The 27,661-nt window shown below is 42.0% G+C and overlaps 1 protein-coding gene across 1 annotated transcript in view; it reads right to left on the reverse strand.

Annotated features, from left to right (window-relative positions):
- The window catches only part of LAMA3 (laminin subunit alpha 3), a 240,568-nt gene that overhangs the window by 150,247 nt on the left and 62,660 nt on the right, over window positions 1-27,661 (reverse strand). Inside the window, exons 7-11 of the mRNA XM_065889461.1 lie at window positions 26,322-26,437; window positions 23,080-23,198; window positions 13,264-13,354; window positions 11,222-11,353; window positions 9,837-9,899 (exon numbers count right to left, since the gene is read on the reverse strand). Of these exons, the coding sequence (XP_065745533.1) occupies window positions 9,837-9,899; window positions 11,222-11,353; window positions 13,264-13,354; window positions 23,080-23,198; window positions 26,322-26,437 (521 nt within the window). The remainder of the gene's footprint in view (window positions 1-9,836; window positions 9,900-11,221; window positions 11,354-13,263; window positions 13,355-23,079; window positions 23,199-26,321; window positions 26,438-27,661) is intronic.

Below are 27,661 nucleotides of genomic sequence, written 5' to 3' on the forward strand. Positions count from 1 at the left end.
ACTAGGTTCATTAGTGCCATTTTTTTTTTTTTTTAAGATTCCATATATGTTCGTTAGCATACGGTATTTGTTTTTCTCTTTCTGACTTCACTCTGTATGACAGACTCTAGGTCCATCCACCTCACTACAAATAACTCAATTTCGTTTCTTTTTATGGCTGGGTACTATTCCATTGTATATATGTGCCACATCTTCTTTCTCCATTCATGTGTCGATGGACATTTAGGTTGCTAGAAAGGTTAATTAAGTTGCCCAAGGTCACACAGCCAGAGGAGCTAAGTAGGTCTGTCTGATTCTAAAGCCCACCCCTTTCTATGATGGCAAGAATACAAGCTGATAGCTGATTTTAAAAGCTGTGTTCAAGGTATGTTCCAGATTAGTGTATGTATTCAAACCATTCTCATATTTAAAACATCTACATTTCTATCGAGAACATTAGCATCAGTGGGAAGCAGCTGCATAGCACAGGGAGATCAGCTCGGTGCTTTGTGACCACCTAGAGGGGATACGGAGGGTGGGAGGGAGACTCAAGAGGGATGGGATATGGGGATATATGTATACATATAGCTGACTCACTTTGTTGTACAGCAGAAACTAACACAACATTGTAACACAATTACAATTTTAAATCTTAATAAAGATTTAAAAAAACCAAGAACACTAGCATCTAAACCTGCAACATGGTCCCTTGAGGAAGATCCTGAAAGACTCAAAGATGTGACTGGGTTCCCCCTACTTCTCAAGGAAGGGAAGTCTCATGCATTTCAAAAAGGTTTTCTACAAGGGTTAGAATAATAGATAATCTGAAAAGTTAGCTAAATCCCACTCCTTCCCTTTGCCCTTTTTCAGGTAAAAGGCTAGTAACAAAGTTGTGGAATTATTTTTTTGCAGTAATTAAGAAAAAAAAAAATCAGAGCAACTTTACAGTCTTTGCATAATCTCTAGCTTGTTTATACTTCAACAGTCACCTAACTTGACAAGAAGGGCACTGGATGTGTCCAAGGGCATATTCATCACAAGAGAAGCCTTGGAACCCAGGCTGGCACGAGCACCGCCCTGACTGTCCATCACAGCAGCTTTCCATCACAGCTGCCATACAAGGTCCCAATGCCAGGGCCCCACAGGATGAGAACACCACAGGGAAATGCAAAGGTTTACTGTCAATTACAGTCTTGGCATTAGACCAGGCATTGGAATTCAGTAAGAAACTTGAACTTTACAAAGGCATTGAAGTCCAAGGAATCCCGGTTTACAACCACTTGTAAACAGAAAGGAAGCATCTAGTGCCTATGCATTTCTAAATTTCTGTTTCTGAAATTCACTTTTTAACTTAGGCCTGGTTTCCACAGTGTAGTGGTTACCACATTCACCTGACCCTTAACTTACCTGGCAAGTACTCCTACACGGTGCAGGAGCCAGAAACCTCTGAGGTCCCTCACTTCTCCCCCACCCTCACCTCCCACACCTCCTCACCAGGCCGTAGTGCTTATATCTCAGGAAAGCGCCCGCAATCCTCCTCTCCTTCCAGACTTCCAGAGCCTTCCTCCAGGACCTCATCCTCGTTTGCCTAGATTATTTCAAGAGCCTCCTGACAAGGCTGTCTGCTTCCTGTCTTCTTCCAACCCACTCTCCACACTGGTGTCAGGAGTGATCTTTCTAGAACGCCAATCTTTGCATATCAATTTCCAGATTAACCCCTCAACGGTGACCCAATGCCTTCAGTACACAATCCAAAGTCCTCGACATGTGTGACACAGCAGACCCTTCAAAATCTTCAGGCTGCCAGAGCCCGTGCGGCACCTCTATGCAAACTCGAAAAAGGCGTCTCCTCTTCGAGATGCTTTCCTGTCACTTGCTGTAAAATAGTCACCATATATATACAGGTCTACCACATCCTCAATGCCCCCTCCTCCTGGTCCCAGGAAGCCCTTCTAGAACCTCTGCCTTTTCCCTTCCTCCTTTCCTTCCCTCCTCCTTCCACTGTTCCTTCCATCCTTCCTTCTCTCCTTCCCACCTGCCTTCCTGCCTTCCCTCCCTCCCTTCTGTAAGGAGTTGTAAAGATGCCCCTTGTGTTTGCTCCCATGGCTCCGTGTTCTTGCCCTGTCATAGCATCAACTCCTGCTGTTCTAACTGCTTGTCTGTGTGTCTCCCACAGGCCTGGGGGCTTCCAGGGAGCAGGGAGGCAGCTGCCTTGGCCATGCCTAGTATAGAGGAGGCACTTAATAGGAGTTTAATGAATGAAGAATATGCTAAATATTCAAGACGACAATTCTCTTGGGTAAACACCATTCCTTGAGTTTTATTTTATTGGCACAGAGCTGCCAAACCGAGATATCAGAATTCACCTGTTCATCTCTAAGCTGTCTCTGGCTTGTCTCCACGCCAACAATGAATGACCCACTCTGCCAGCCAGGTGAAATGCCCAGCCTGGGGAGAGACAGCAGGAAGGCATGCCCTAGTGGCGGTCGCCCCATCTCTCAGAGCTCTCGTCATTAGCGCGTGCCCCGGCCCTGATCACATCGGCAATGGCAAGTAGCTCCTTACAAAGTGATGGGGGAATCAAAACCTTTTCGTGGTATTTGTCAAGAAACCTCTGGGCAGCCATGTCTTCAGGCCAAATGGGCTGCTTTACAAAATCATCCCAAGACTGTATCAATCTCCTAAGGTAAGCACCTGGAGTCTTCCTGCAGCTGTTGATTTTGCTTGTCACCACTCTTTGTTTGAACTTGGAGGAATAAAACTGTGCCCATGCCCGGAGGCCAGTGTCCCCCTAGAGTGAATGTTTTGTGTATCCTGTCATTTTCAAAAACAGCCCTTGAAGATGTGTCTACTAAACGTTGACTTCCTAACAATAAACGTTAAGTGGTTATAAATGATCACTCGGACCCAGAAAATCCAAATAATATCCAGGCATGAAACATAACGAAAAATCTAAAAACATTCTGATCTGCAAAATTGAGCCTATGGATTTTCTAAAATTCTCAGTTGGGGCTGCACACTGGAATCTCCTGGTAAAATATCATTGCCTGGCTGTGGAATCCCAAACTCAGAGATGCTGATATAATCCCAGGATCTATAAACTATGGCCTGAGGGCCAGACCCATCCCTGTTTTAGTAAACAAAGTTATATTGGAACACAGCCAAGCTCAATCATTTATTATACATACTGTCTATGATTCTTTTCATGTTACTATAGCAGATTTGAGTACTCACAACTTTGCCTACAAAGATGAAAATATTTACTATCTTTATCCTTACAGGAAAGTCTGCCAACCACTAAATAGGAATTTCTACTAACTAGAGCAGTTGTTCTTAACAAGAGACATATGACAGAATCATCTGGAAAACCTGTGCAAAATGCCAGCCTGAACTTCACCCCTGGAAATCTAGATTTAAGATCTGGGGGTGATATATGCCATCTACAAGAGACCCACTTCAGACCTAGAGACACATACAGACTGAAAGTGAGTGTATGGAAAAAGATATTCCATGCAAATGGAAATCAAAAGAAAGCTGGAGTAGCAATTCTCATATCAGACAAAATAGACTTTAAAATAAAGACTATCACAAGAGACAAAGAAGGACACTACATAACGATCAAGGAATCAATCCAAGAAGAAGATATAACAGTTGTAAATATTTATGTACCCAACATAGGAGCACCTCAATACATATGGTTAACAGCCATAATAGGGGAAATCGACTTTAACACCCCACTTTCACCAATGGACAGATCACCCAAAATGAAAATAAATAAGGAAACACAAGCTCTAAATGACACATTAGACAAGATTGATTTACTTGATATTTATAGGACATTCCATCCAAAACCAACAGAATAGGGCTTCCCTGGTGGCGCAGTGGTTAAGAATCTGCCTGCAAATGCAGGGGACATGGGTTTGAGCCCTGGTCTGGGAAGATCCCACATGCTGCGGAGCAACTAAGCCCACGTGCCACAACTACTGAAGCCTGTGTGCTCTAGGGCCCGTGTGCCACAACTACTGAGCCCGTGTGCTGCAGCTACTGAAGCCCATGTGCCTAGAGCCCATGCTCCGCAACAAGAGAAGCCACCACAATGAGAAGCCCACGTACCACAACAAAGAGTAGCCCCTACTCGCTGTGACTAGAGAAGGCCCGCACACAGCAACGAAGACCCAACGCAGCCAGAAATAACTAAGATAAATAAATTTATAAACAAAACAAAACAAAACAACAGAATACACTTTCTTCTCAAGTGGTCATGGAACATCCTCCAGGATCAATCATATCTTGGGTCACAAATCAAGCCCTGGTAAATTTAAGAAAATGGAAATCGCATCAAATATCTTTCCCGACCACAACGCTATGAGACTAGATATCAATTACAGGAAAAAACTGTAAAAAATACAAACACATGGAGGCTAAACAATACACTACTAAATAACCAAGAGATCACTGAAGAAATCAAAGAGGAAATCAAAAAACACCTAGAAACAAATGACAATGAAAACACGGTGACCCAAAACCTATGGGATGCAGCAAAAGTAGTTCTAAGAGGGAAGGTTATAGCAATACAATCCTACCTCATGAAACAAGAAAAATTTCAAATAAACAACATAACCTTACACCTAAAGCAATTAGAGAAAGAAGAACAAAAAAACCCTATAGTTAGCAGAAGGAAAGAAATCATAAAGATCAGATCAGAAATAAATGAAAAAGAAATGAAGGAAACAATAGCAAAGATCAAAAAAACTAAAAGCTGGTTCTTTGAGAAGATAAACAAAATAGATAAACCATTAGCCAGACTCATCAAGAAAAAAAGGGAGAAGACTCAAATCAATAGAATTAGAAATGAAAAAGGAGAAGTAACAACTGACACTGCAGAAATACAAAGGATCATGAGAGAGTACTACAAGCAACTATATGCCAATGAAATGGACAACCTGGAAGAAATGGACAAATTCTTAGAAAAGTACAACCTTCCAAGACTGAACCAGGAAGAAATAGGAAATATAAACAGACCAATCACAAGCACTGAAATTGAAACTGTGATTAAAAATCTTCCAACAAACAAAAGCCCAGGACCAGATGGCTTCACAGGCGAATTCTATCAAACATTTAGAGAAGAGCTAACACCTATCCTTCTCAAACTCTTCCAAAATATAGCAGAGGGAGGAACACTCCCAAACTCATTCTACAAACTACCATCCCCCTGACATCAAAACCAGACAAAGATGTAAAAAAAAAAAGAAAACTACAGGCCAATATCACTGATGAACATAGATGCAAAAGTCCTCAACAAAATACTAGCAAACAGAATCCATCAGCACATTAAAAGGATCATAGACCATGATCAAGTGGGCTTTATCCCAGGAACGCAAAGATTCTTCAATACACACAAATCAATCAATGTGACACACATTAACAAACTGAAGAATAAAAACCATATGATCTTCTCAATAGACACAGAAAAAGCTTTTGACAAAATTCAACACCCATTTATGATAAAAACTCTCCAGAAAGTAGGCACAGAGAGAACCTACCTCAACATAATAAAGGCCATATATGACAAACACACAGCCAACATCGTTCTCAATGGTAAAAAAACTGAAACCATCTCCTCTAAGATCAGGAACAAGACAAGGTTGCCCACTCTCACCAATACTATTCAACATAGTTTTGGAAGTTTTAGCCATGGCAATAAGAGAGGGAAAAGAAATAAATGGAATCCAAATCGGAAAAGAAGTAAAACTGTCACTGCTTGCAGATAACATGATAGTATACAAGAGAATCCTAAAGATGCTACCAGAAAACTACTAGAGCCAATCAATGAATTTGGTAAAGTAACAGGATACAAAATTAATGCACAGAAATCTCTTGCACTGTACACTGTATACTAACGACGAAAACTCTGAAAGAGAAATTAAGGAAACACTCCCATTTACCATTGCAACAAAAAGAATAAAATATCTAGGAATAAATCTACCTAAGGAGACAAAAGACCTGTATGCAGAAAACTATAAGACACTGATGAAAGAAATTAAAGATGATACAAACAGATGGAGAGATATACCATGTTCTTGGATTGGAAGAATCAACATTGTGGAAATGACTATACTACCCAAAACAATTTACAGATTCAATGCAATCCCTATCAAACTACCAATGGCATTTTTCACAGAACTAGAACAAAAAATTTCATAATTTGTATGGAAACACAAAAGACCCCGAATAGCCAAAGCAATCTTGAGAAAGCAAAATGGAGCTGGAGGAATCAGGCTCCCTGACTTCAGACTATACTACAAAGCTACAGTAATCAAGACATCATGGTACTGGCACAGAAACAGAAATATAGATCAATGGAAAAGGATAGAAAGTCCAGAGATAAACCCATGCACCTATGGTCACCTTATCTTTGGTAAAGGAGGCAAGAATATACAATGGAGAAAAGACAGCCTCTTCAGTAAGTGGTACTGAGAAAACTGGACAGCTACATGTAAAAGAATGAAATTAGAACACTTCCTAACACCATACACAAAAATAAACTCAGAATGGATTAAAGATCTAAGACCAGACACTATAAAACCCTTAGAGGAAAACATAGGCAGAACACTCTATGACATAAATCACAGCAAGATCCTTTTTGACCCACCTCCTAGAGAAATGGAAATAAAAACAAAAACAAACAAATGGGACCTAATGAAACTTCAAAGCTTTTGCACAGCAAAGGAAACCATAAACAATACAAAAAGGCAACCCTCAGAATAGGAGAAAATATTTGCAAATGAAGCAACTGACAAAGGATTAATCTCCAAAATTTATAAGCAGCTCATGCACCTCAATAACAAAAAAACCAACAACCCAATCCAAAAATGGGCAAAAGACCTAAATAGACATTTCTCCAAAGAAGATATACAGACTGCCAACAAACACATGAAAGAATGCTCAACATCATTAATCATTAGAGAAATGCAAATCAAAACCACAATGAAGTATCACCTCACACCGGTCAGAATGGCCATCATCAAAAAATCTACAAACAATAAATGCTGGAAAGGGTGTGGAGAAAAGGGAACCCTGTTGCACTGTTGGTGGGAATGTAAATTGATACAGCCACGATGGAGAACAGTATGGAGGGTCCTTAAAAAACTAAAAATAGAACTACCATATGACCCAGCAATCCCACTACTGGGCATATACCCTGAGAAAACCATAATTCAAAAAGAGACATGTACCACAATATTCAGTGCAGCTCTATTTACAATAGCCAGGACATGGAAGCAACCTAAGTGTCCATCGACAGATGAATGGAGAAAGAAGATGTGGTACATATATACAATGGAATAATACTCAGCCATAAAAAGAAATGAAATTGAGTTATTTGTAGTGAGGTGGATGGACCTAGAGTCTGTCATACAGAGTGAAGTAAGTCAGAAAGAGAAAAACAAATACCGTATGCTAACGAACATATATGGAATCTAAAAAAAAATAAAAAGGTTCTGTTGAACCTAGGGGCAGGACAGGAATAAAGATGCAGACATAGAGAATGGACTTGAGGACACAGGGAGAGGGACTGGTAAGCTGGGACTAAGTGAGAGAGTAGCATTGACATATATACACTACCAAATGTAAAACAGATAGCTAAGTGGGAAGCAGCTGCATAGCACAGGGAGGTCAGTTCGGTGCTTTGTGACCACCTAGAGGGGTAGGATAGGGAGGGTGGGAGGGAGACGCAAGAGGGAGCAGAGATGGGGATATATGTATACATACAGCTGATTCACTTTGTTATACAGCAGAAACTAACACAACACTGGAAACCAATTATACTCCAATAAAGATGTTTAAAAAAATGAAAAAAAAAAAAGAACGAACTATGCTACATGTGCTTTGAGTATGCAAAGATTCACTCCAAAAATAGCCTCTCAGAGTTTGTGTAGCTGACCTCAGGCCCAACTAACCTATAAGAATGCAAGAGGCTTCCCTGGTGGTGCAGTGGTTGAGGGTCCGCCTGCCGATGCAGGGGACATGGGTTCGTGCCCCGGTCCGGGAGGATCCCACATGCCGCGTTGCGGCTGGGCCCGTGAGCCATGTCCGCTGAGCCTGCGCGTTCGGAGCCTGTGCAGACATAAGTCCCCAGCAGCCAGAACAGTGCTATGCACATAGCAGGTGGTTCGGAGCCTGTGCTCCGTCAGGGGCCCTCAGCCCCCTGACGACCCTGCTTAATCATCTCTTCAGGGAGGCCTTCCCTGACGACCTACTTACATGTGCAAACCTCACATTCCTACCCTCTCTCTCTCGGCCTTATTTATTCCACAGCACTGATGGCCAACGCACCCGGAGCTAATATACTGTTGTAGAACCTGAATTCCTTGACCAGGGATGGCCCTCCAGAGACCATGTTCTTGTCTGGCCACCAGTGCCCCTTCCCTGCCCATTCACACTCCGGACGCACCAGGAAGAGGGGTCCACTGCTCCCAGTGAGATGAGCACGTGACCATCAGGCCTTTCCCCATCCTGGGGGACGAGACCAGGTGGGTTACCCAAGCCTGACCCAGCTGGTCGTGGGCTGTGTGCATGCAATGTGCCACGCCCTTCTGAGCGTGTGTGTCCCTGTGAGCACCACTGTGGGTTCACACAGCGAACGGCTCACAGCTCCAGAATCGAACCCAAAGGCCTGGAATACTCTCATATGGGTTAATTTACACCTACAATGTGGATGACTCCCATTTAAAAGTAACACCTCGTGCAGGACACAACCCTGCATATCATAATCTATCACATTAGTGATTTTACTTGTTTGCATATTAAATGTTATTGTAGGAGTCACCCCCACCCCCGACTGAAATATAAGCTCCAGGAGAGTTGGGAAATTTGTTTCACTAAGTCCCCAGCAGCCAGAACAGTGCTATGCACATAGCAGGTGGTCATAAAATACTTGCAGAATCAGAGATTAGGTAGGTGTAGCACCTCTCCACCCCAAAGGCTGCTTCCTGCATACCCCTGCCACTCTCTTCCCTGGGTGTTTTTCTGGCTGCAGGAGCTCCTCTGCACCCCCTGCAGGCCGGGCCCAGAAAGTTAATGCCCCAGAGGTAGCCCTCCATGCACATCAGGTGACTCAAGTTATCCGTTCCGTTGGGATAACGCTGAGCAAGTTCTCTGTTGCCTCCCAGAGTTGCTCAGAGGGCTGCAGCTCCAGGACCTACAGCAGGACCATGCCCGCTAACGCATCTTCATAAGGGTTCCCTTCAATCTCGGACTCACTCCCTTACTGATGTTTCCTGGTGTCACCTCCCAAATTAACCACTTGCACTCAATTCCTTTCTCAGAGTCCCTTTATGGAGAACCAAATAACACAGCAGGCAACCGACTGCTACTGAAGGTTTTTGAGCAATCTAGCAACATACAATCTAAAAACCCTTCTTAGTCTCCATCAGGTGGTGCCATTGCAAAGGACAGACTGGAGTAGAGAATGATGGGAGGTGAGAAGCCCAAATACGACAGACCTGGGCCTCCCTGGTGGCGCAGTGGTTGAGAGTCCGCCTGCCGATGCAGGGGACACGGGTTTGTGCCCCGGTCCGGGAAGATCCCACATGCCGTGGAGCGGCTGGGCCCGTGAGCCATGGCCACTGAGCCTGCGCGTCCGGAGCCTGTGCTCCACACGGGAGAGGCCACAACAGTGAGAGGCCCGCATACCGCAAAAACAGAAACAAAAACCAAATACGACACACCTGCAAGGCACCACCATGGTCCCATGAGGATGACTTGAACTTGGACAATAGCCATGTGCACAGGAAGTAGAAAAGGGATATGGAGCATAACATCTTCACTGAAGTTAAACCAAAAGAGAAGTTACTTGCCTTTTATATCTCCAGCAACTGGATCTTCTGGACTTGGAGTAGAAATAGGAAAAACGGGAATTCCTAGAAAAAATAGTTTATCAAAAAATAGAGAAGGATGATTAAGGAGACAGTAAAGTAAAACATTAAATTGCACTACCTAGGAAGACGCCCTCTCTGACTTAGTGAAAGCAGCACGTGGAAACTAACTGAAAGAAAGGAAATGTTGCGACACTTAAAATGCATCTAGTGATAAAACCAGGATCGTCAGACATTCTGATTTGTATATTAATGAACAGAAATGGATATTTCGTGCTCACAATAGCTAAGTCCCAGTCTAGCAGGGCTGAGCTGGACTTCTTTAGTATCTTTATTGTTTTTTCATGTTAACATCGAGACTAGATTTTAAAAAATGTTTTCTTTCAAGTCTTTTTCCTTAAAACTTTGCTTATGAAAATGCAATTTCTGCTCAGCCTCTGTCCAATCATTATAGATTCTAAACTGACTGAGCTCTGATTCAGTGTCACTATGTTTGGGCTTAAAAACTGGTTCCTTTAACTTTAAGATGACCATGTAATTCATCCTCCAAACTGGGACACTTGACAGTGGAAGTGGGTGCTCGTTTAACAATGACCCTGGGACAGCAGGTGGGAGCCAGGACGTGCGCACATCCTGTCCACAGAGCCCCACAACTCAACATGCTTTTCCGGGGATGGCAGAGTTGTGAGGTGGGAATGGGCAAGAACTAACGCAGCAATGGGGTAGCCTCTTCCTGAGACCGTGTTTCTCCGTCCTGACCCCAAAGTCCAGTTTTTACACTAATTGCAGAACAAATAGGGTCACGGCTCTTGGAACAGTCTGCACAGCTGACTTCACACACTCCCCTGCTCCACGTTCTATGCTGTTTCTAACAGACACGTATATATCTCTCCAAGATGCTGAGATGTTCTCTTAGACCACGGCAGTGGGATACGGTGAGGGCTCTACTGTACAGTGGGAGAGAACAGACACATCCCCCCGGCCACTGGAACTACAACACACACTACGTGTGCGCACGCGAACATCTGGAAGCCCGCGACATTTACTCTAGGTTTATGAAGGAAAACCCCACACATGGATTACTATTACGTTGAAACTGCCACCATCTGACCCTTTGACCTGCTGAGATGGTAATGTCTATGGTACAGCCTAACACTTTGGAGATAAATAACACTATGAAGCATACTTATAAAAATGTAATGTTCCCAACTTTGGGGAACATTTTCACACAAATAGAACCTTCCTGGCCCTATTTCTGTCCCTCTACCACCCCTCTGCCCCATGCCTGCCATGCACTCAGGGGTCGATGCACAAAGCCCAGGTCAGCGCCGAGAAGCCGGGCCTCTCCTTCCGCAGCTGGGACTTACTGGAGCAAACCGGGAAATGGTGGTAGCCGGCCGCACACTCCTCACAGTGGTCTCCGCGGAAGTTGGGCCTGCAGGTGCAGCGGCCCAAGCCCTGCTGACAGTCCTCCGCGTGGTCGGGGTGACAGCTGCAGGCTAAGAGAAATCCCAGAGAGTCCGTCCTTCACTGCACCTCTTAAGGCAAATATGTCCTAATCCTTCTCAGGCAATGTTTACTACTTCATCATTGGTTTCCAGGGATTCTCGAAAGGGCACAGCCTGTTTTCCACTTCACACCTGCTTGATGGTTTGCATTGACTGAACCCCGTGGACCCTCAGAGACAAGCTTTAATGAGCGTCACACTGAGAAGTTCTCGAGGATGTGGTTTATTACATTGAGCACTGCCCAGTGCACCGTGTAGGGGGCAACCCTGCACAAGCCACCACCGGAGGGGCTGGGTGGGCGCATGCTATGGCTCCTGGCAGGGCTGTTGGGCACAGCCTCTCCCGGCTATGAGCCAACTGCGAAGGTCCACAGAGTGGTCGTCATTACACAGCTGTGATGTGGACACAAGTGTGGGATGCCTAGACTTTGATATATGATCTGTGCACGTGCCCGTCACCCAAATGTTCGAATCAAGTGATACAGCTTACTGAAGGCAGTTTTTGCAACCAGCCTGACGACTGGGTTTGCATTCCAGAGGGACACACTTGGGTGTAAAACACTCGGGAACCCCCTCACCTGGGAGCTCTCCTTGACCTGGCAAAAGTCCTCACCTTGGACAGCAAAAACACTGTCATAGCTCAGCTGAGTCCCTGTCCTGTGAGGAACTGGGAGGCTGGAGAAGTCGTGAGCGCCAAGCAACCCCCTAGCCTGGCTTCTCCTGGTGTCCTTTGCTTGATTTGTTTAGGATTTATGTGTCCTGTGGATTCTTTATGCTAAGCCTCTAATATCTCCATGAGACCACTTCAGTGATGAAGAAAGAAACGAGAAAAGTGATGTTAAACTGAGGCTCCTAATAAGGCATGAGTTTATTCACGATGTCCTGTTTTCCTTTGCCAAAGCTTATCCTTCGTGGGCACAAGATAAATCATGGGCATACTTCATAGGAGGATGTGGAAAAGCGAGGGGAAACAAGGACACACTTTTAATCACTAAGATGCCCTACAGAGGGACAAATCAGAGTTTACACATTCTTTGGATTTTGATGCTCTCAAACATTAATGATATGGTGAATGAATCTGCGGGGGGGAAGGTGGGCACAGAAGCCAATTTCAGGACTGGAACTGTTTCCTAACTGCAATAGCAAGAGAACATAAAAGAACCAAATAAAATACACATGCAGAACAAAGTCTATAATCTGATCTACAACTGATAATTCCACAGGAAAAAAAAAAAACAACAGTGGCATTTTTCTGTATAATGGAAGTGGTACGTTACAGCAGTGCTAGACAGATATGAACTCTACCCTGGACCTACCAGTTAGTAGTTCTCTCACCTGGGCCAAAATATTTATCTGCTCAGACCCTTTGATTTCTCGATATCTAAAAATGAGACTAATAATACATTATCTTAAGTTTGTTATGATAATTAGATAAGACATTTGTGAAATTATTTAGGCCATGCCTTGTATATAGCAAGTGCTCAATAAATCATAACTATTTTGAATATTATGACTATTATTACATCCTTGTGAAATCATTACTATGTTGCCTTGAGTCTCATTCTGATGAAATTTAAAATTACTGGAGATCATAGAAACATGTCAAAACAACAGAAATCATTTGTTGCAGGCCTAGTATGCGCCAAGCCCAATGCTAAGTATTTTCCTAGGTGGTTTTGACTGCATTTCATTTACTCTTAGAGACTAGATTATCATTTCCATTTATACATATGAAATCTGATTCTCGGAGAGACTATGTAACTGCCTGAAGTCACACAGCTAGTAAGGAGTAGAACCAATAATATGAAGAGAGACAGAAAGCTAAGGGAATTGCTAGCCAATCAGAAATTAGCCCGATGACCTCCCTGAAGTTAAGACACACCAAGGTGGAATGAAACTTACGGATGCAGCCGTCGGGGGCATGGACCGGAACGCCGTAAGGGCGGTAATAGCCCTTAGCACACTTTTCACAGTTTACACCAGCTGTGTTATGCTAGAAAGAAACAAAAGAAACTTAGGGGGAGAGAGTAGTGGACAAGCGCTATTCATCCAGAGAAATAATTCTGTCGTACACAAATGTAAAGTAAAAGTCATCAAAAACAAAAAGCACTGAACTTGACCTTGAATCTCCAAGATTTACCACAGGACACTGGCTTGAACTTGGCTCTGGAATTCTTTTTCCCATTGGAAGAGGAAATGAGGGTAAATTCGACGAACTGGACAACCCAAGTTTTCCTCTCTACCACTTAATGAAGCACCTGACATTTGAGTGAGCAAAAATTCCAGAGGACCACTCTTCACAGCTTCCTTCAGTAGCGATGAATGGATCATAAATCACCCTTAGGTTTAACCCAAGGGATAAAGGGTTATGTGTGTATTTTTATCTTCTCCAATTCTGGAAAAAACTGCATGTACAGATCCCCTTCTCTCGTCATTCCAAAATTTTATCTGTGCTTTAGTCTGAAACCATTTCCCAAACATTTCTGCTACGGGAATGGAAAATGTAGGCATGTGATTCATACACAGAGCTCATTTGAAAGTACAATACAAGGCAGCCTTTCATATTTCACGGCTAATCCTTGTAATTGCCAGAAAAAATCAAATTACCTGACACGCATCATCAATTTCCAAGAACTATATACCATGGGTCTAGCTCAATTCCACCTCTCTCTCTCTCTCTCTAATTTGGAAAGAATTAGAAGGACAGTGTTCTTTCGCTAATGAAAGGAAAGGCAATAGGAAGTTAAAAAGAACAAATATAACACACTGACTTTAAAGGAGTCTGCATAGAAACGCAGAGAGGAGAACAAAGACCCTTTCTGTATCCTCTACCCTTTTAGATGATTTTATTAATTACAGGCTTTTATTTATTACCACTCCTTGTCCTGTGGGCTAAAATCTGAATTCACTTTAACAGTGAGGTCTAAAACCATACTGGCCACTTCTCTGACCTAAGGTTTACATGCATAAACATCTTGGACAAACAGCAAACAGCTGTAGTCCACCCTCTCTTCCATCAAATGCCAACGAACCTCTCAACTCTGTTGTTTGCCACTGCGGCTTATAATACACAGAGGACATCAGGTTAACCTTGGCTCCCAATTTTTTTCCCACTGGAGTAGGAAATGAGAAAAAGTTTTCTCAAGAGGGTACCCTGGGTTCTCCCCTTTACCACAAGGTTTGTCTAATGAAGCACCTGCCACAAAGAAGTTATATTTTTAAAACACAAAGAACAGCAGCAAATCACCCTAAGAATACCTGTAGTTTGCCCTCAAGTTTTGGGTGGTTCTCTAGGACCCTCACCACCTGAGGGCAAGATACACCACTTATCTATGGACACCAAGGTCATGGTTGGACCAATACCAGACGGAGACTCAAGGACAGTAGTGGCTCCAGATTTCAACGTTGGAGGTACCTAGGAAGCACTCTTGCCGGGAGGAGTGGGTGTCTGAATTTGCATATGTACGACACAACACGAGATGAGAAAGCCTCCGTTGCCCAAGCTAAAGAGTGGGGTGGGCACCGATGGGATCTGTGCAGGAGGTAAGCCCACCCCCACCTACTCCTTTTCCCTTGGCACCATCTAGAGAGGCTTTCTAAGGAACGCCCACCTAGAAACCTCAGGCCCTGCTCTGATCATTCTCAGGTCCTAATTCCTCCAAGCAAAACTTTTCCTACATGCTTTTCATTCTTCAGTTAAACCCCATCTCTCTCTGACTCTCTCTCTTTCCCTCAATTCCTTGACCACACCTACAACACTGGTGCTGACTTCTACTTCTGTGAACCTCAAGTAAAACGAGACTATTGGCTAGTCCACTCGTTGGCCACACTCTCCTGGGAAGACCCCATCTGATATTCCATCGGAAGGTCAAAGTGATCTGGCCTCTGTAACCTCTCTGACGAATCTAGCCCTGCTCACTCCCCTCCAGCCACGCAGGCCCCTTGTTCCCTCTCAAGGCCCTTTGCCCTGCCGTCCCCTCCACGTGGAAAGCTGTCCCCCAGACAGATGCCTGGTCCATTCTCTCACTTCTTTCAGGTCTTTACTCAAATGCCATATCCCAGAGAACGGACCACCCTATTTAAAATGTCACATACCCCCAAACCAACACTTAAAATAGTAAATCCAAGAAACAAAAGCGAAATCAATACCACGTGAGAAAACAGCCACCTCTGACACCCACATGCCCTGAAGGATAACGGTCTGGCTCTTACATGCTGGCTGCTTGGCCACCTGAAAGTCCCCAGGCCCAGCCTGCCTGTGATGTCCCCACTTCCTGTCACCTGCCCAGACTGATGGCAGAGATTTCATCATTCTCCCATTACCAGCACTGCACAGAAAAGGCAGGAAACAGTCAGGTTAGCTGGTGCTATGGAATAAATGTTCGTATTCCCCCCAAGTTCATTTGTGGAAGCCTAATCCCCAATGTATTTGGAGATGGGGCCTGGGGAGGTAATCAGATCATGAGGATGGAGCCCTCATGATGGGATTAGTGCCCTTATAAGAAGAGACAGCGAGAGCTTCCTTCCTTTCTCTCTCTCTCCTCCATGTGAGAATACAAGACAATGGCCATCAGCCAGCCAGAAAGAGGGCTCTCACCAGACACTGGATGTGCTGGCACCTTGATCTTGAACTTCACAGCCTCCAGAACTACGAGAAATAACTGTTTATTGTGTAAGCTACCCAGTCTATGGTATATTTGTTATAACGGCCTGAAGTGACTAAGGCAGCTGGGCTTCTGATAGGCAGACCTTGCTGTACGGTATGCGTCTTCTACCAGCAAACTCAAATTTCATCTTGAAGCATCACCATGTAGCTCACCAAACCATCTGCCCTGCTGTAGCTACACCCATTCTTCTCCCTTCCTGTGCAAGACTCCCCATGTCCCTCTGTATATGGCATAAGATAGGGTTACATTTTCTTCCCAAATGAAGAGCCAATTATTCAAAATCATTTATGTACTATCCATCTTTCTCTTCCAACAGAAATGCCAATTTTACCACAAACCAAATTTTAATATCTGCATGAATTTGTTTCTAAATTCTCTATTAGGTTCTATTGAACTATCTATCCCTGCATTGAGTCCACACTCAATTAATACAGATTCACGGTATATTTTGATGTCTCACAAGACAAAATTCTCCCGTCATTGTTCATCTTTTCTAAGCTACTTGTCTATTCTCATAGACATATTCTTTTATCGATAAGAATTTTAGAAACAGTCTGTCAATCTTCATTAAAAATCTGATTGAGATTGCACTAAATTTATAGATTGGTTTCGAAAAAATGGTATATTTATAATACTGAGTCTGGAGACATATTATGCCTTTCCATATAGGTCTTCTTTTATAAACTTCAATAATGTTTTATAGGTTTAAATGTAGCTCCACAGTTAATTTCTTCTATCTGTTGCCTCTTGGAGTACCTCCTAATTGTTCCAATAATCACAGCTGTGTTCTCCTGCATGTATCAGTTTCTGCTTTCTATCTTTCAGGAATCTTTTAAACTGCTGGTCTGTTGATAACACTCTTTCTTATTTTTCATGCTATTGTGGATTCTGGAAGGAGAGAGTATTTTGCTTGTTTGGTATCTTTCCTGTCATTTTGTAGGATTTGTTGCAGAAGGGAACGTAGCCATATGTGCTCCGTCTGTTTCTTGATTCCATCTCTTAGCTTTGTGTGGTGTGTGTATGTGAGTGTGAAAGAGAGAGAAAAACAAACAGTTTGGAAATAGTGAGACGAACACATTAGGGACACAAACAGTTCAAGACTTAGATTAGAAGTCGTGTCTCCATGGAAGAAGCTAAAGACTCTGTTTTAGTTCACGGAGATAAAGTATCTTCCAGCGTCATCTACAATAACATGGGTAATCTTCAACCTTCATTAAGAGCAACAATATTTTATCAAACAGAAAGGAATCGAGGAGTCAATCCAAAAGTGTTGTGCTCCTTGCCTTCCTTCATTGCTCTTTCCCCCAATATTTTATGACCCAAAGTTCAAATTTCACAATAAACACCTATACCCCGTCTACTAGAGTGTACCATTAACCTTTTACTACACTTGTTTTTTCACATAATTATCCATCTACTCATTCTTCTATCCATCCATTAATCCATCTTATTTATGCATTTCAAAATAAATTGCAGATATCAGTTACCATCCCCTATATACTTTAGCTATTTATATTAACTGTTATTATAATAACTCCAGTTAATTATATGCATAGCTAAAGGTATGCATATAATTAACTGGAGTTTAATGTTTGTTCATAGTTTTTTTTCTTTTGGTATAAAATTTATACACAAGGGCAAAACTCTTGTACATTCACTGAGTTATAACAAATGCATATATCTGTGAAACCCAGATGTCTATCTAGATACAGAACAATATTACCACCCCTGAAGGTGTCCCCATGCCTCTTCCCAGTCAATCCTCACCACCAGCTCCAACGTTCAACCACAGTTCTGATTTTTTCCTCTATTTTTTTTTTTTTTTTGTGATACGCGGGCCTCTCACTGTTGTGGCCTCTTCCATTGCGGAGCACAGACTCCGGACGCGCAGGCCCAGCGGCCATGGCTCACAGGCCCAGCCGTTCCACGGCATGTGGGATCTTCCCGGACCGGGGCACGAACCCGCGTCCCCTGTATCGGCAGGCAGACTCTCAACCACTGCGCCACCAGGGAAGCCCTCCACTATTGATTAGTTTTGCCTGTTCCAAAATTTCATGTAAATGGTCTTCATACTATCGGTATTCTTTTTGGGAAGGCTTTTTTCACTTAACACGGTGCTGTTAAGATTCTTGCACGTTGTTGCACCATCAACAGTTTGTCGCTTCCTACTGCCCATTGGTATTCCACTGTGTAAATATGCCACAGTGTGTTCCTCCATTCGACTTCTGAAGGACACCAGGGCTATTTCCAGTTTGGGGCTATTGTGCATAGAGCTGCTATAAACTTTTTGTAAACACACATTTCCATTTCTCATGGATAAACGCCTAAGCATGGAATTTGTGAGTCATGGTGTAGGTGTATGTTTAATTATATTTTAAAAACTGCCAGATATTTTCCCAAGGTGATTGCACCACTTTTCACTCACACCAACAATGCATGATGGGTATGGTTGCTCCACATCTTCACCAAAATTGGGGGTAAGTCATTGTAACTCTAATTTACATTTCTCTGATGACTCATGATGTTAAGCCCTTTGTTGTATGCTTATTGGCCATTCATACATCCACTTTTGTGAAGTGGCTATTCAAGTCGTTTTCAATTGTACTGGGTTATTTGTCTTTTCATTATTGAGCTGCGGGAGTTCTTTATATTGTGTATCCTGGATGCCAACCATTTGTCAGATCTATGTTTTCTGAATATTTTCTCCCTACTCACGGCTTGCCTATTCATTTTCTTCAGTGTCTTTTGTGAGCAGAAGTGTTTAATTTTGATGAAGTCTAATTTGTCAATTTTTCATGGTTATTGCTTCCTATGAACGAAGAAAACTTTGTCCATCCTCGAATCACAAAGATATCTGCCTATATTTTTCTCAAAAGCTTTAACTTTACTTTAGGTCTGATCCATATCAATTTAGCTTTTGTGTATAATTTGAGGTCGGGGTTCAAGTTAACTTTTTCCCATATAAATCCAGTTACTCAGGAACCATTTGTTGAAAGGACTTTTCTCTTCTCTCCCCATCCCCTGTCACTGGATTGCTTTGGTACTTTTATCAAAAATAAAATGTCCAGGGGTTTTCCTGGTGGCGCAGTGGTTAAGAATCCTCCTGCCAATGCAGGGGACACGGGTTCGAGCCCTGGTCCGGGAGGATACCACATGCCATAGAGCAACTAATCCTGTGCACCACAACTACTGAGCCTGCGCTCTAGAGCCCACAAGCCACAACTACTGAAGCCCGCGCACCTAGAGCCCGTGCTCTGCAACAAAAGAAGTCATCGCAAAGAGAAGCCCGTGCACCGCAACGAAGAGTAGCCCCTGCTCGCCACAACTAGAGAAAGCCTGCGGGCAGCAACGAAGACCCAATGCAGCCAAAAATAAATAAAATAAAATAAATTAATAAAATAAAATAAAATGTCCACGTGTGAGTGTTTCCGCGCTCCCTGTTCTGCTACACTGATCTATTCTTCTAGTCTTATGTCAATAGCACCATGTTAAGGAGACGAAAGACCTGTATGCAGAAAATTATAAGACACTGATGAAAGAAATTAAAAATGATACAAATAGATGGAGAGATATACCATGTTCTTGGATGGGAAGAATCAACATTGTGAAAATGACTCTACTACCCAAAGCAATCTACAGATTCAATGCAATCCCTATCAAACTACCACTGGCATTTTTCACAGAACTAGAACAAAAAATTTCGCAATTTGTATGGAAACACAAAAGACCTCGAATAGCCAAAGCAATCTTGAGAACAAAAAAAGGAGCTGGAGGAATCAGGCTCCCTGACTTCAGACTATACTACAAAGCAACAGTAATCAAGACAGTATGGTACTGGCACAAAAACAGAAAGATAGATCAGTGGAACAGGATAGAAAGCCCAGAGATAAACCCACGCACATATGGACACCTTATCTTTGATAAAGGAGGCAGGAATGTACAGTGGAGAAAGGACAGCCTCTTCAATAAATGGTGCTGGGAAAACTGGACAGGTACATGTAAAAGTATGAGATTAGATCATTCCCTAACACCATACACAAAAATAAGCTCAAAATGGATTAAAGACCTAAATGTAAGGCCAGAAACTATCAAACTCTTAGAGGAAAACATAGGCAGAACACTCTATGACATAAATCACAGCAAGATCCTTTCTGACTCACCTCCTAGAGTAATGGAAATAAAAACAAAAATAAACAAATGGCACCTAATGAAACTTCAAAGCTTTTGCACAGCAAAGGAAACCATAATCAAGACCAAAAGACAACCCTCAGAATGGGAGAAAACATTTGCAAATGAAGCAACTGACAAAGGATTAATCTCCAAAATTTATAAGCAGCTCACGCAGCTCAATAACAAAAAAACAAAAAACCCCATCCAAAAATGGGCAGAAGACCTAAATAGACATTTCTCCAAAGAAGATATACAGAATGCCAACAAACACATGAAAGAATGCTCAACATCATTAATCATTAGAGAAATGCAAATCAAAACTACAATGAGATATCATCTCACACCAGTCAGAATGGCCATCATCAAAAAATCTAGAAACAATAAATGCTGGAGAGGGTGTGGAGAAAAGGGGACACTCTTGCACTGCTGGTGGGAATGTGAATTGGTTCAGCCACTATGGAGAACAGTATGGAGGTTCCTTAAAAAACTACAAATAGAATTACCATATGACCCAGCAATCCCACTACTGGGCATATACCCTGAGAAAACCAAAATTCAAAAAGAGTCATGTACCAAAATGTTCATTGCAGCTCTATTTACAATAGCCCGGAGATGGAAACAACCTAAGCGCCCATCATCGGACGAATGGATAAAGAAGATGTGGCACATATACACAATGGAATATTACTCAGCCTTAAAAAGAAATGAAATTGAGCTATTTGTAATGAGATGGATAGACCTAGAGTCTGTCATACAGAGTGAAGTAAGTCAGAAAGAAAAAGACAAATACCGTACGCTAACACATATATATGGAATTTAAGGGAAAAAAATGTCATGAAGAACCTAGGGGTAAGACAGGAATAAAGACGCAGATCTACTAGAGAACGGACTTGAGGATATGGGGAGGGGGAAGGGTGAGTTTTGACAGGGCGAGAGAGAGTCATGGACATATACACACTAACAAAGGTAGTAAGGTAGACAGCTAGTGGGAAGCAGCCGCAAGGCACAGGGATATTAGCTCGGTGCTTTGTGACAGCCTGGAGGGGTGGGGTGGGGAGAGTGGGAGGGAGGGAGACGCAAGAGGGAAGACATATGGGAACATATGTATATGTATAGCTGATTCACTTTGTTATAAAGCAGAAACTAACACACCATTGTAAAGCAATTATACCCCAATAAAGATGTTTTAAAAAAAAAAAGTAAATTAAACGATCCAAAAAAAAAAAATAGCACCATGTTTTCATTACTGTAGCTTTATAGTTAATATTGAAGTAAGATAATGTAAGTCCTCCAATTTTATTCTGTTTCTTCAAGATGGCTTTGGATATTCTAGGTTGTTTACATAACCATATAAATTTTAGAATCCACTTGTCAACTTCTTTAAAAAAAAAAGAACCTGCATTAACTCTGTAGAGCAATTTGGGGAGAACTGGTATCTTAATAATACTGAATCTTCCAATCCACAAATATATTACATCTTTCTATTTATTTAGTCTTCCTAGATTTCTCTCAGAAAATTTTTTTAGCTTTAATATAGAGGTCTTGCGTGTCTTTTGCTAAATTTATTCCTAAGCATTTTATGTTCTTTGTTACTATTTTTAATTGAATTTTAATTTCATTTTCCTATTGTTTGCTACTAGTATATATAGCTGGTTTTTCTATATTATCATTGTATCCTGCAAAATTACTAAATTCAATTAGTTCTAGTAATTATTTTGTACATTCCTTAGGCTTTTTTACATAAAGAATCATGTCATCTACAAATAGAAACAGTTCTACTTCTTCCTTTCCAATCTTAACACCCTTTGTTTCTTTTTCTTGTCTTATGCAGAGGTTAGGACCTCCAGGGCACTGTTTCACAAAAGCGGTGAAAGCAAGCATCCTTCCTTGTTCCCAGTCTTTAGAAGGAAAGAGTTCAATATTTCATCACTTATATGATGTTAGTTGTAGGGTTTTCATAAATACCCTTCATCAGATTGCAGACAGTCCAGTGCTTCTGCAACTTTAACGTGCACGCAAACCACCTGAAGGTCTCGTAATGCGTAGCTTTAAGAAGATCCTGGGATCTTTCACTTATCCGTGGAACCCTGTGATTTGTAACAAACGTATGACTTATATTTACTTGTATTTTAATTAACTGTGGTGGCAGATGATATAAAATGTGTGGAGTGGCAGACAGGTGGAGAACGGTGGGTCTCTCTAAGGGTGTGTAGCCCTGGTTCCACATAAACGGGCATCTCATGTAAAGAGTGCCTGCTTACTGGCAACGCTAACAAAACATCACTCTCAAAGCACACAAGACAGAATGACAATATAGGCCAAACTCATGAACATTTTACACAAGTTTTAATGAATATCTCAAGGCAGATGTACATATACCCTCCTCTGCCCAACACTCCTCTTACGTAAATTCCAGTGAACCCAATCGCCCTTATAGGAGGGATGAAAAATCCATTTTTCTTATTTAGTGTCAACAGCAGACATCATTGATTGATCATGATATACTTCCTCTAGATTCAGAATCCATTTGAAAATAGGATTTAGAGTCAGCACTGAAGTGGATACCTATTTGCCCTCCTATCTTAGAGCCTTTCTAATATAAGATGGATAGCAGTCAGGATGACAGCCAGGAATTCTCCCCTCCATTCAGGCAAAGACCCAAATGAAGAATCTAATCAATGGAGTTTGGACAAACATGCCTCAGTCCATTTTCCCTAAATTACATCCAGCTAACCAAGCTTTCTGTGTACAAAAGTGGAGAAACGGCGTCAGAAAATCCTTAGAATTGCATATCACTTTCTTGACATCTTTGTAGAGCAGGGCTTACTGAGTGTTCATTGCCTACTGTGACACATTCACGTTGACTTAAATAGTGCCTCACCTGACAGTCAATGCAGACCCCTCCACCTGCATAGATGCCTTGGCTATTCAAGCTTGCCTGCTGCCTCTCAACTTCTGGATCATAGTAACAGTCGATGGCGTGGCCGTGGCAGTTGCATGCTGAAAAAAGAGCATTCTAAGTTAGTACTCCACCGTGACTGTGAGACCCTTAGTAAATTCCCCCAGAGAGTATTGTTGCTACACTGAGCTACAAGAAAGTCTGTTCTGGAACACCAGGGATACCCGCAGTGGACAATTTGGGGGACTTTTACACAAAGACCCGCCTATCATCATATGCAATTTATACATTCTTTCATCTGATGTTAAGTGAGAGAGGTTTCTCTTTTGTAAAAAATAAGATATATAATTACAAATTAAGATAAACCAAAATGCCAATTAAGCTTTATGCACAAAGAGGATATTACTACTACTGCTATTGTCAAGAATAACTGAGGGACTTCCCTGGTGGTCCAGTGGTAAAGAATCCGCCTTACAATGCAGGGGACGCAGGTTCAATCCCTGGTCAGAGAACTAAGATCCCACATGCCGCAGAGCAACTAAAGCCCGAGTGCCACAACTACTGAGCTCGTGCACCTCAACTACTGCCTGCACTGCCACCAACTACAGAGCCCATGCGCTCTGGAACCCACGCGCCACAACCAGAGAAGAGAAAAACCACACTGCACAGCTAGAGAGTAGCCCGCGCACCACAACAAAGAGCCTACACACTGCAACGAAAAAGGATCCTGCGTGCCTCAACAAAGATCCCCCGTGCCACAACTAAGACTCAAGGCAGCCTATAAATTAATTAATTAATAAGAATAACTGAGTTCTTGGTACACTATGCACTATCTCATTTAATCTGCACAATAACTTTCTAAGGGTGGTGCTATTATGCCTATAGCCCAGATAGGGAGTCTGAGGCTTAGAGAGGTTAAGGGACGTGCACATAGTCACAGACTTCACGAGTAAGAGAGGCAGAATCCTGACTTGTCTTTCTGTGACTCCAACACCTATTCCCAGTCAACACTCTAAGCCTTTCATCCCAGCACTATCTACAATAGTGATCAATTGGAAATAATCCTCACATCTAATTATAGGGAAATGGCTAAGCAAACAACAGTATATTTGCTTGCCTGTCAGTTCTATGAAGTCAAGAACTGCTCCTGTTTTGTCTGTAATAGAGCATCGTCCCCAGCACACAGTAAGTACTCAAACACTTTTTAGATACACTTGAATCCAGAGAATGACAATACTATTGAATACGTGCCATCAAAAAAGATGTCAAAGAGTTTTTAATGATACGGGAGAATATTTTAAAATATCAAGTGAAAAAGCTCAGGATATAAAATTGTATGAATAATATACCCTTGAGCATTTAAAGTGTGCATGAAAAAAAACACGAAAATACCTAACAAAATATTAACAGTGGTTCTCTCTGGGTAGTAAAAGTATTAATGATTTTACTTTAAAAAAAAAATTTTCCAAGTTATCTACAAGTAATGTATGATGCTTCTAAAATTAGAAAATATGATTTAAACCCCATTTAGGATTTTCATCATTGCCAAGATGAAAAAAGATCTAACAAGTAAAACACTCATTCTCTCTTAGGCAGAATATATATTCACTACATTCCACCTAGATCCAATTTTCCAAGTCTTTCTAGGAATTTATGTGTTTTAATCAAGTTCTCGGATAAATCTATTAGGGTTAGATTTTCAAGTTACCCTGTTTTTAACAGGCTGAGCCCTTTCTTATTTTCATTTCCTCAGTGGTGCCATGATTTTTTAAAAACTTCTAAGCATTTACATTTACTACGTCAGTTATTTCTTAAGAAGTCTATTTATTTTGAATTGCAGTAACTCAAATGGAATTTAGGAAGCATCTAACAAATATCTTAACAGGTCTGATTTCCATAGGCTGTTTATAATTTTTAACCATTTTGGCAAGTGTAAAAAGGTTAAAAACTTATGAAAGGAAATTATTTAAAATTTGTCATATGTGTTGGAGTGAAGCATTGCCATTCACTGAGCGGTTCCATTAGTCTGGAAAACTAACCACACGATGAATGTTGGAATTCATGTGATGACACTTATTCAGTCAAAGTATCCTAAACCAGCACCTGAAAGTATTGGAAGAGATAACCCCTGATTATTACTTTTCCCTCTTTGGGGCCCTATTATCTAGGGGTAAGGAATCAGGAATTCACTGCAAAGGAACCTGTTAACTATGACTCTAAAGTGAGAATGGCCATCCGGGTAACGACCTGGACCTAGAGATCACCTGAGCGTTCACCTTGGGCAACACCTTCCAACAATGTTAGCAACTCTCAAAGCGTGCTCAGAATTCCCCACTGGAAATGCATTTTAAGTAATTTTGCTGGTCACAGAGATCATCAGTCTTATCTCTTAAAGTTACAAGAACTATTTGGCCAGAAAGTATAAAGTATAGATTCTTCCTTACACATCTAGTTCAACGAACCTGTATCCAAACGCCTTTTGGTCATTTCAAAAAAGCAAACCCGTCTTCAAATGCTAAGAATATTCAGAAAAAATAGGCCACAGTCTCCAAAGCCAATAACTAAAAGTTACAAAAATGTTTCCAGCAACTGGAATAAATATATGGCCTTCTAAGAAGATGGGTTTAAAAGAAAATCTTCAGTTGGATGTCATGGGCTTGTTTGTTTAAATAACAGTTTTCTTACTTTATATTGTGCCCATAATTAAAAGCAGCCTCTCCTCTTTCTTCCTTCCTTCCCTGGTCCCCTCCATCCTGCATCCCCCTCAGTCCTATTCCCTCAATACTTCCAGCTCTCTGTTTAGACATCAATCTCACCACCTTCTCTGAATCTCGGTCCTCAGAATAATTAGGATTCCAATCCAGTATCACATCCTGAGAAATGATAAGGGTTTACAATTTAATAGTGGCTGCAACACATTTTAGATTGCTAAAAAGAAAGGCCAATTGTCAAAGCCCAATCCTTGCATATAGTGAATGCTTAATATATATTAACGAGCGTTATTGTTATTTTTGTTCCCATATTTGTATCTGAATTTAGAGTGGGGCACTGTTACCTCCAGTCTGTGAGTTATTTGCTGCATAAGACAGTTCTGAGTCCCTAAGACTGACATGATCTCGCCCTCTTCATGAGCATGGGGAAAACACTGCATCAGTCCTCAGAGATGGGGGGATGGGGATCATGGGTGGGGCCTCGCTTCCTAGCACCGCTCCCCCAGCACTCACCTTCACACTCATTGCTCTGCTCCCGCGTGGCAGGCCGCCAGTGCCTCTGATTGTACCCTGCACAACAGCGATCACATGTCTCTCCACAGGTGTGGTGCTGGCATTCACACCGAAACCTGAGCATGTAGCAAAGCACATCTCAGTTACTGAAAAGTTGTTTGTTTGTTTGTTTGTTTGTTTGAAGTATAAGATCAGTTGCTCCTGTGTGAAAAACTGAGTCATCATGGTCACCCATGGTACCACTGAGTGATTATGAGGACAAAGCACTTTGCATACGCTCTTTCAAGTCCCCCGATCCCGCTTACTATCTCCATTTTACAGGTGGTGACACTAAGATCCGGAGATACTTAAACACTTGCCAAAGGTCAGGAGATGATAAACCGAGGGCCAGATTTCTAACTTAAATTTGTCTGACTCCAAAGTCCCAGCTCTTTCTTCCCTATTATGTTATATAATGATAAATCGACACAGGAGCAAGCAAGTGCTGAGTGTACTGAGGTGTGTTGAATATCAACATCTTCACAAAAATCTAGAGTAGTCCTGTGAGATGGGTCAGGTTTTTTACTTTCAACCCGGGGTCTAGTGCAGAGATTCACCAAATCCAAGAGACAGTTACTAACCAGATCTCAGAGGACCCTGCTCCAAGAGTCCATGCCAGCTCCAACAAACAGCTCCATCACAGGAGCCAAAGCTCAGATTACTCAACAAGGCAATGGAGTAAAGACAAAACTCGACATTCAAAGAACTATACACCTGCCTTAGAACGTTTCTGAGCTAAAATGAAATCGTTGCAGCCATGGTGTTAGATGAGAACTCCAAGCTCTGAGCTTCCATTCGTCTGTGCTTGAAAGAGGATTCAAAACAGAGTCTAAGAAGACCCTTGGCTGTGCCCATGGGGATCCCCTCAACTCTTCTGAGGGGAGGTGGGATGGTTATGCTCCTATGGGAAGGCGTCACGCCTCTCCCAACTCAGCTCCCCGTTAAAGCAAATGGACATAGATTTAACTGGAACAGCTGGAGTCCAAACAGGCTTTTGTCAGAGATGCAGTTTCAGCTCATTGCCAATGACGTGTTTATTTGCAAGCTGAACTGAAAGAATATTTAGGGAAAATTGCTTGAAGAACATATAGTCCTACTACTCTTTTTTTTGTTTGTTTTGGAGGAGGGGTTTACTCTTTTTTTTTGGAGGAGGGGTTTATTGTGGAGTCCAACTACTCCTATAGGGAGATTCACATTGAGCATTGAAAAAGAAAACAGAGCTGGGAACTTGTCTGAATCATATTGTCACTCCCAAATAATTGCTTTTTCTGACTCTCAGCCCAGGTTGATGGTTGATGTAG

The sequence above is a fragment of the Phocoena phocoena genome, chromosome 13 (genome assembly GCF_963924675.1).
Source record: "Phocoena phocoena chromosome 13, mPhoPho1.1, whole genome shotgun sequence".
In the NCBI taxonomy this organism is placed as follows: Eukaryota; Metazoa; Chordata; class Mammalia; order Artiodactyla; family Phocoenidae; genus Phocoena; species Phocoena phocoena.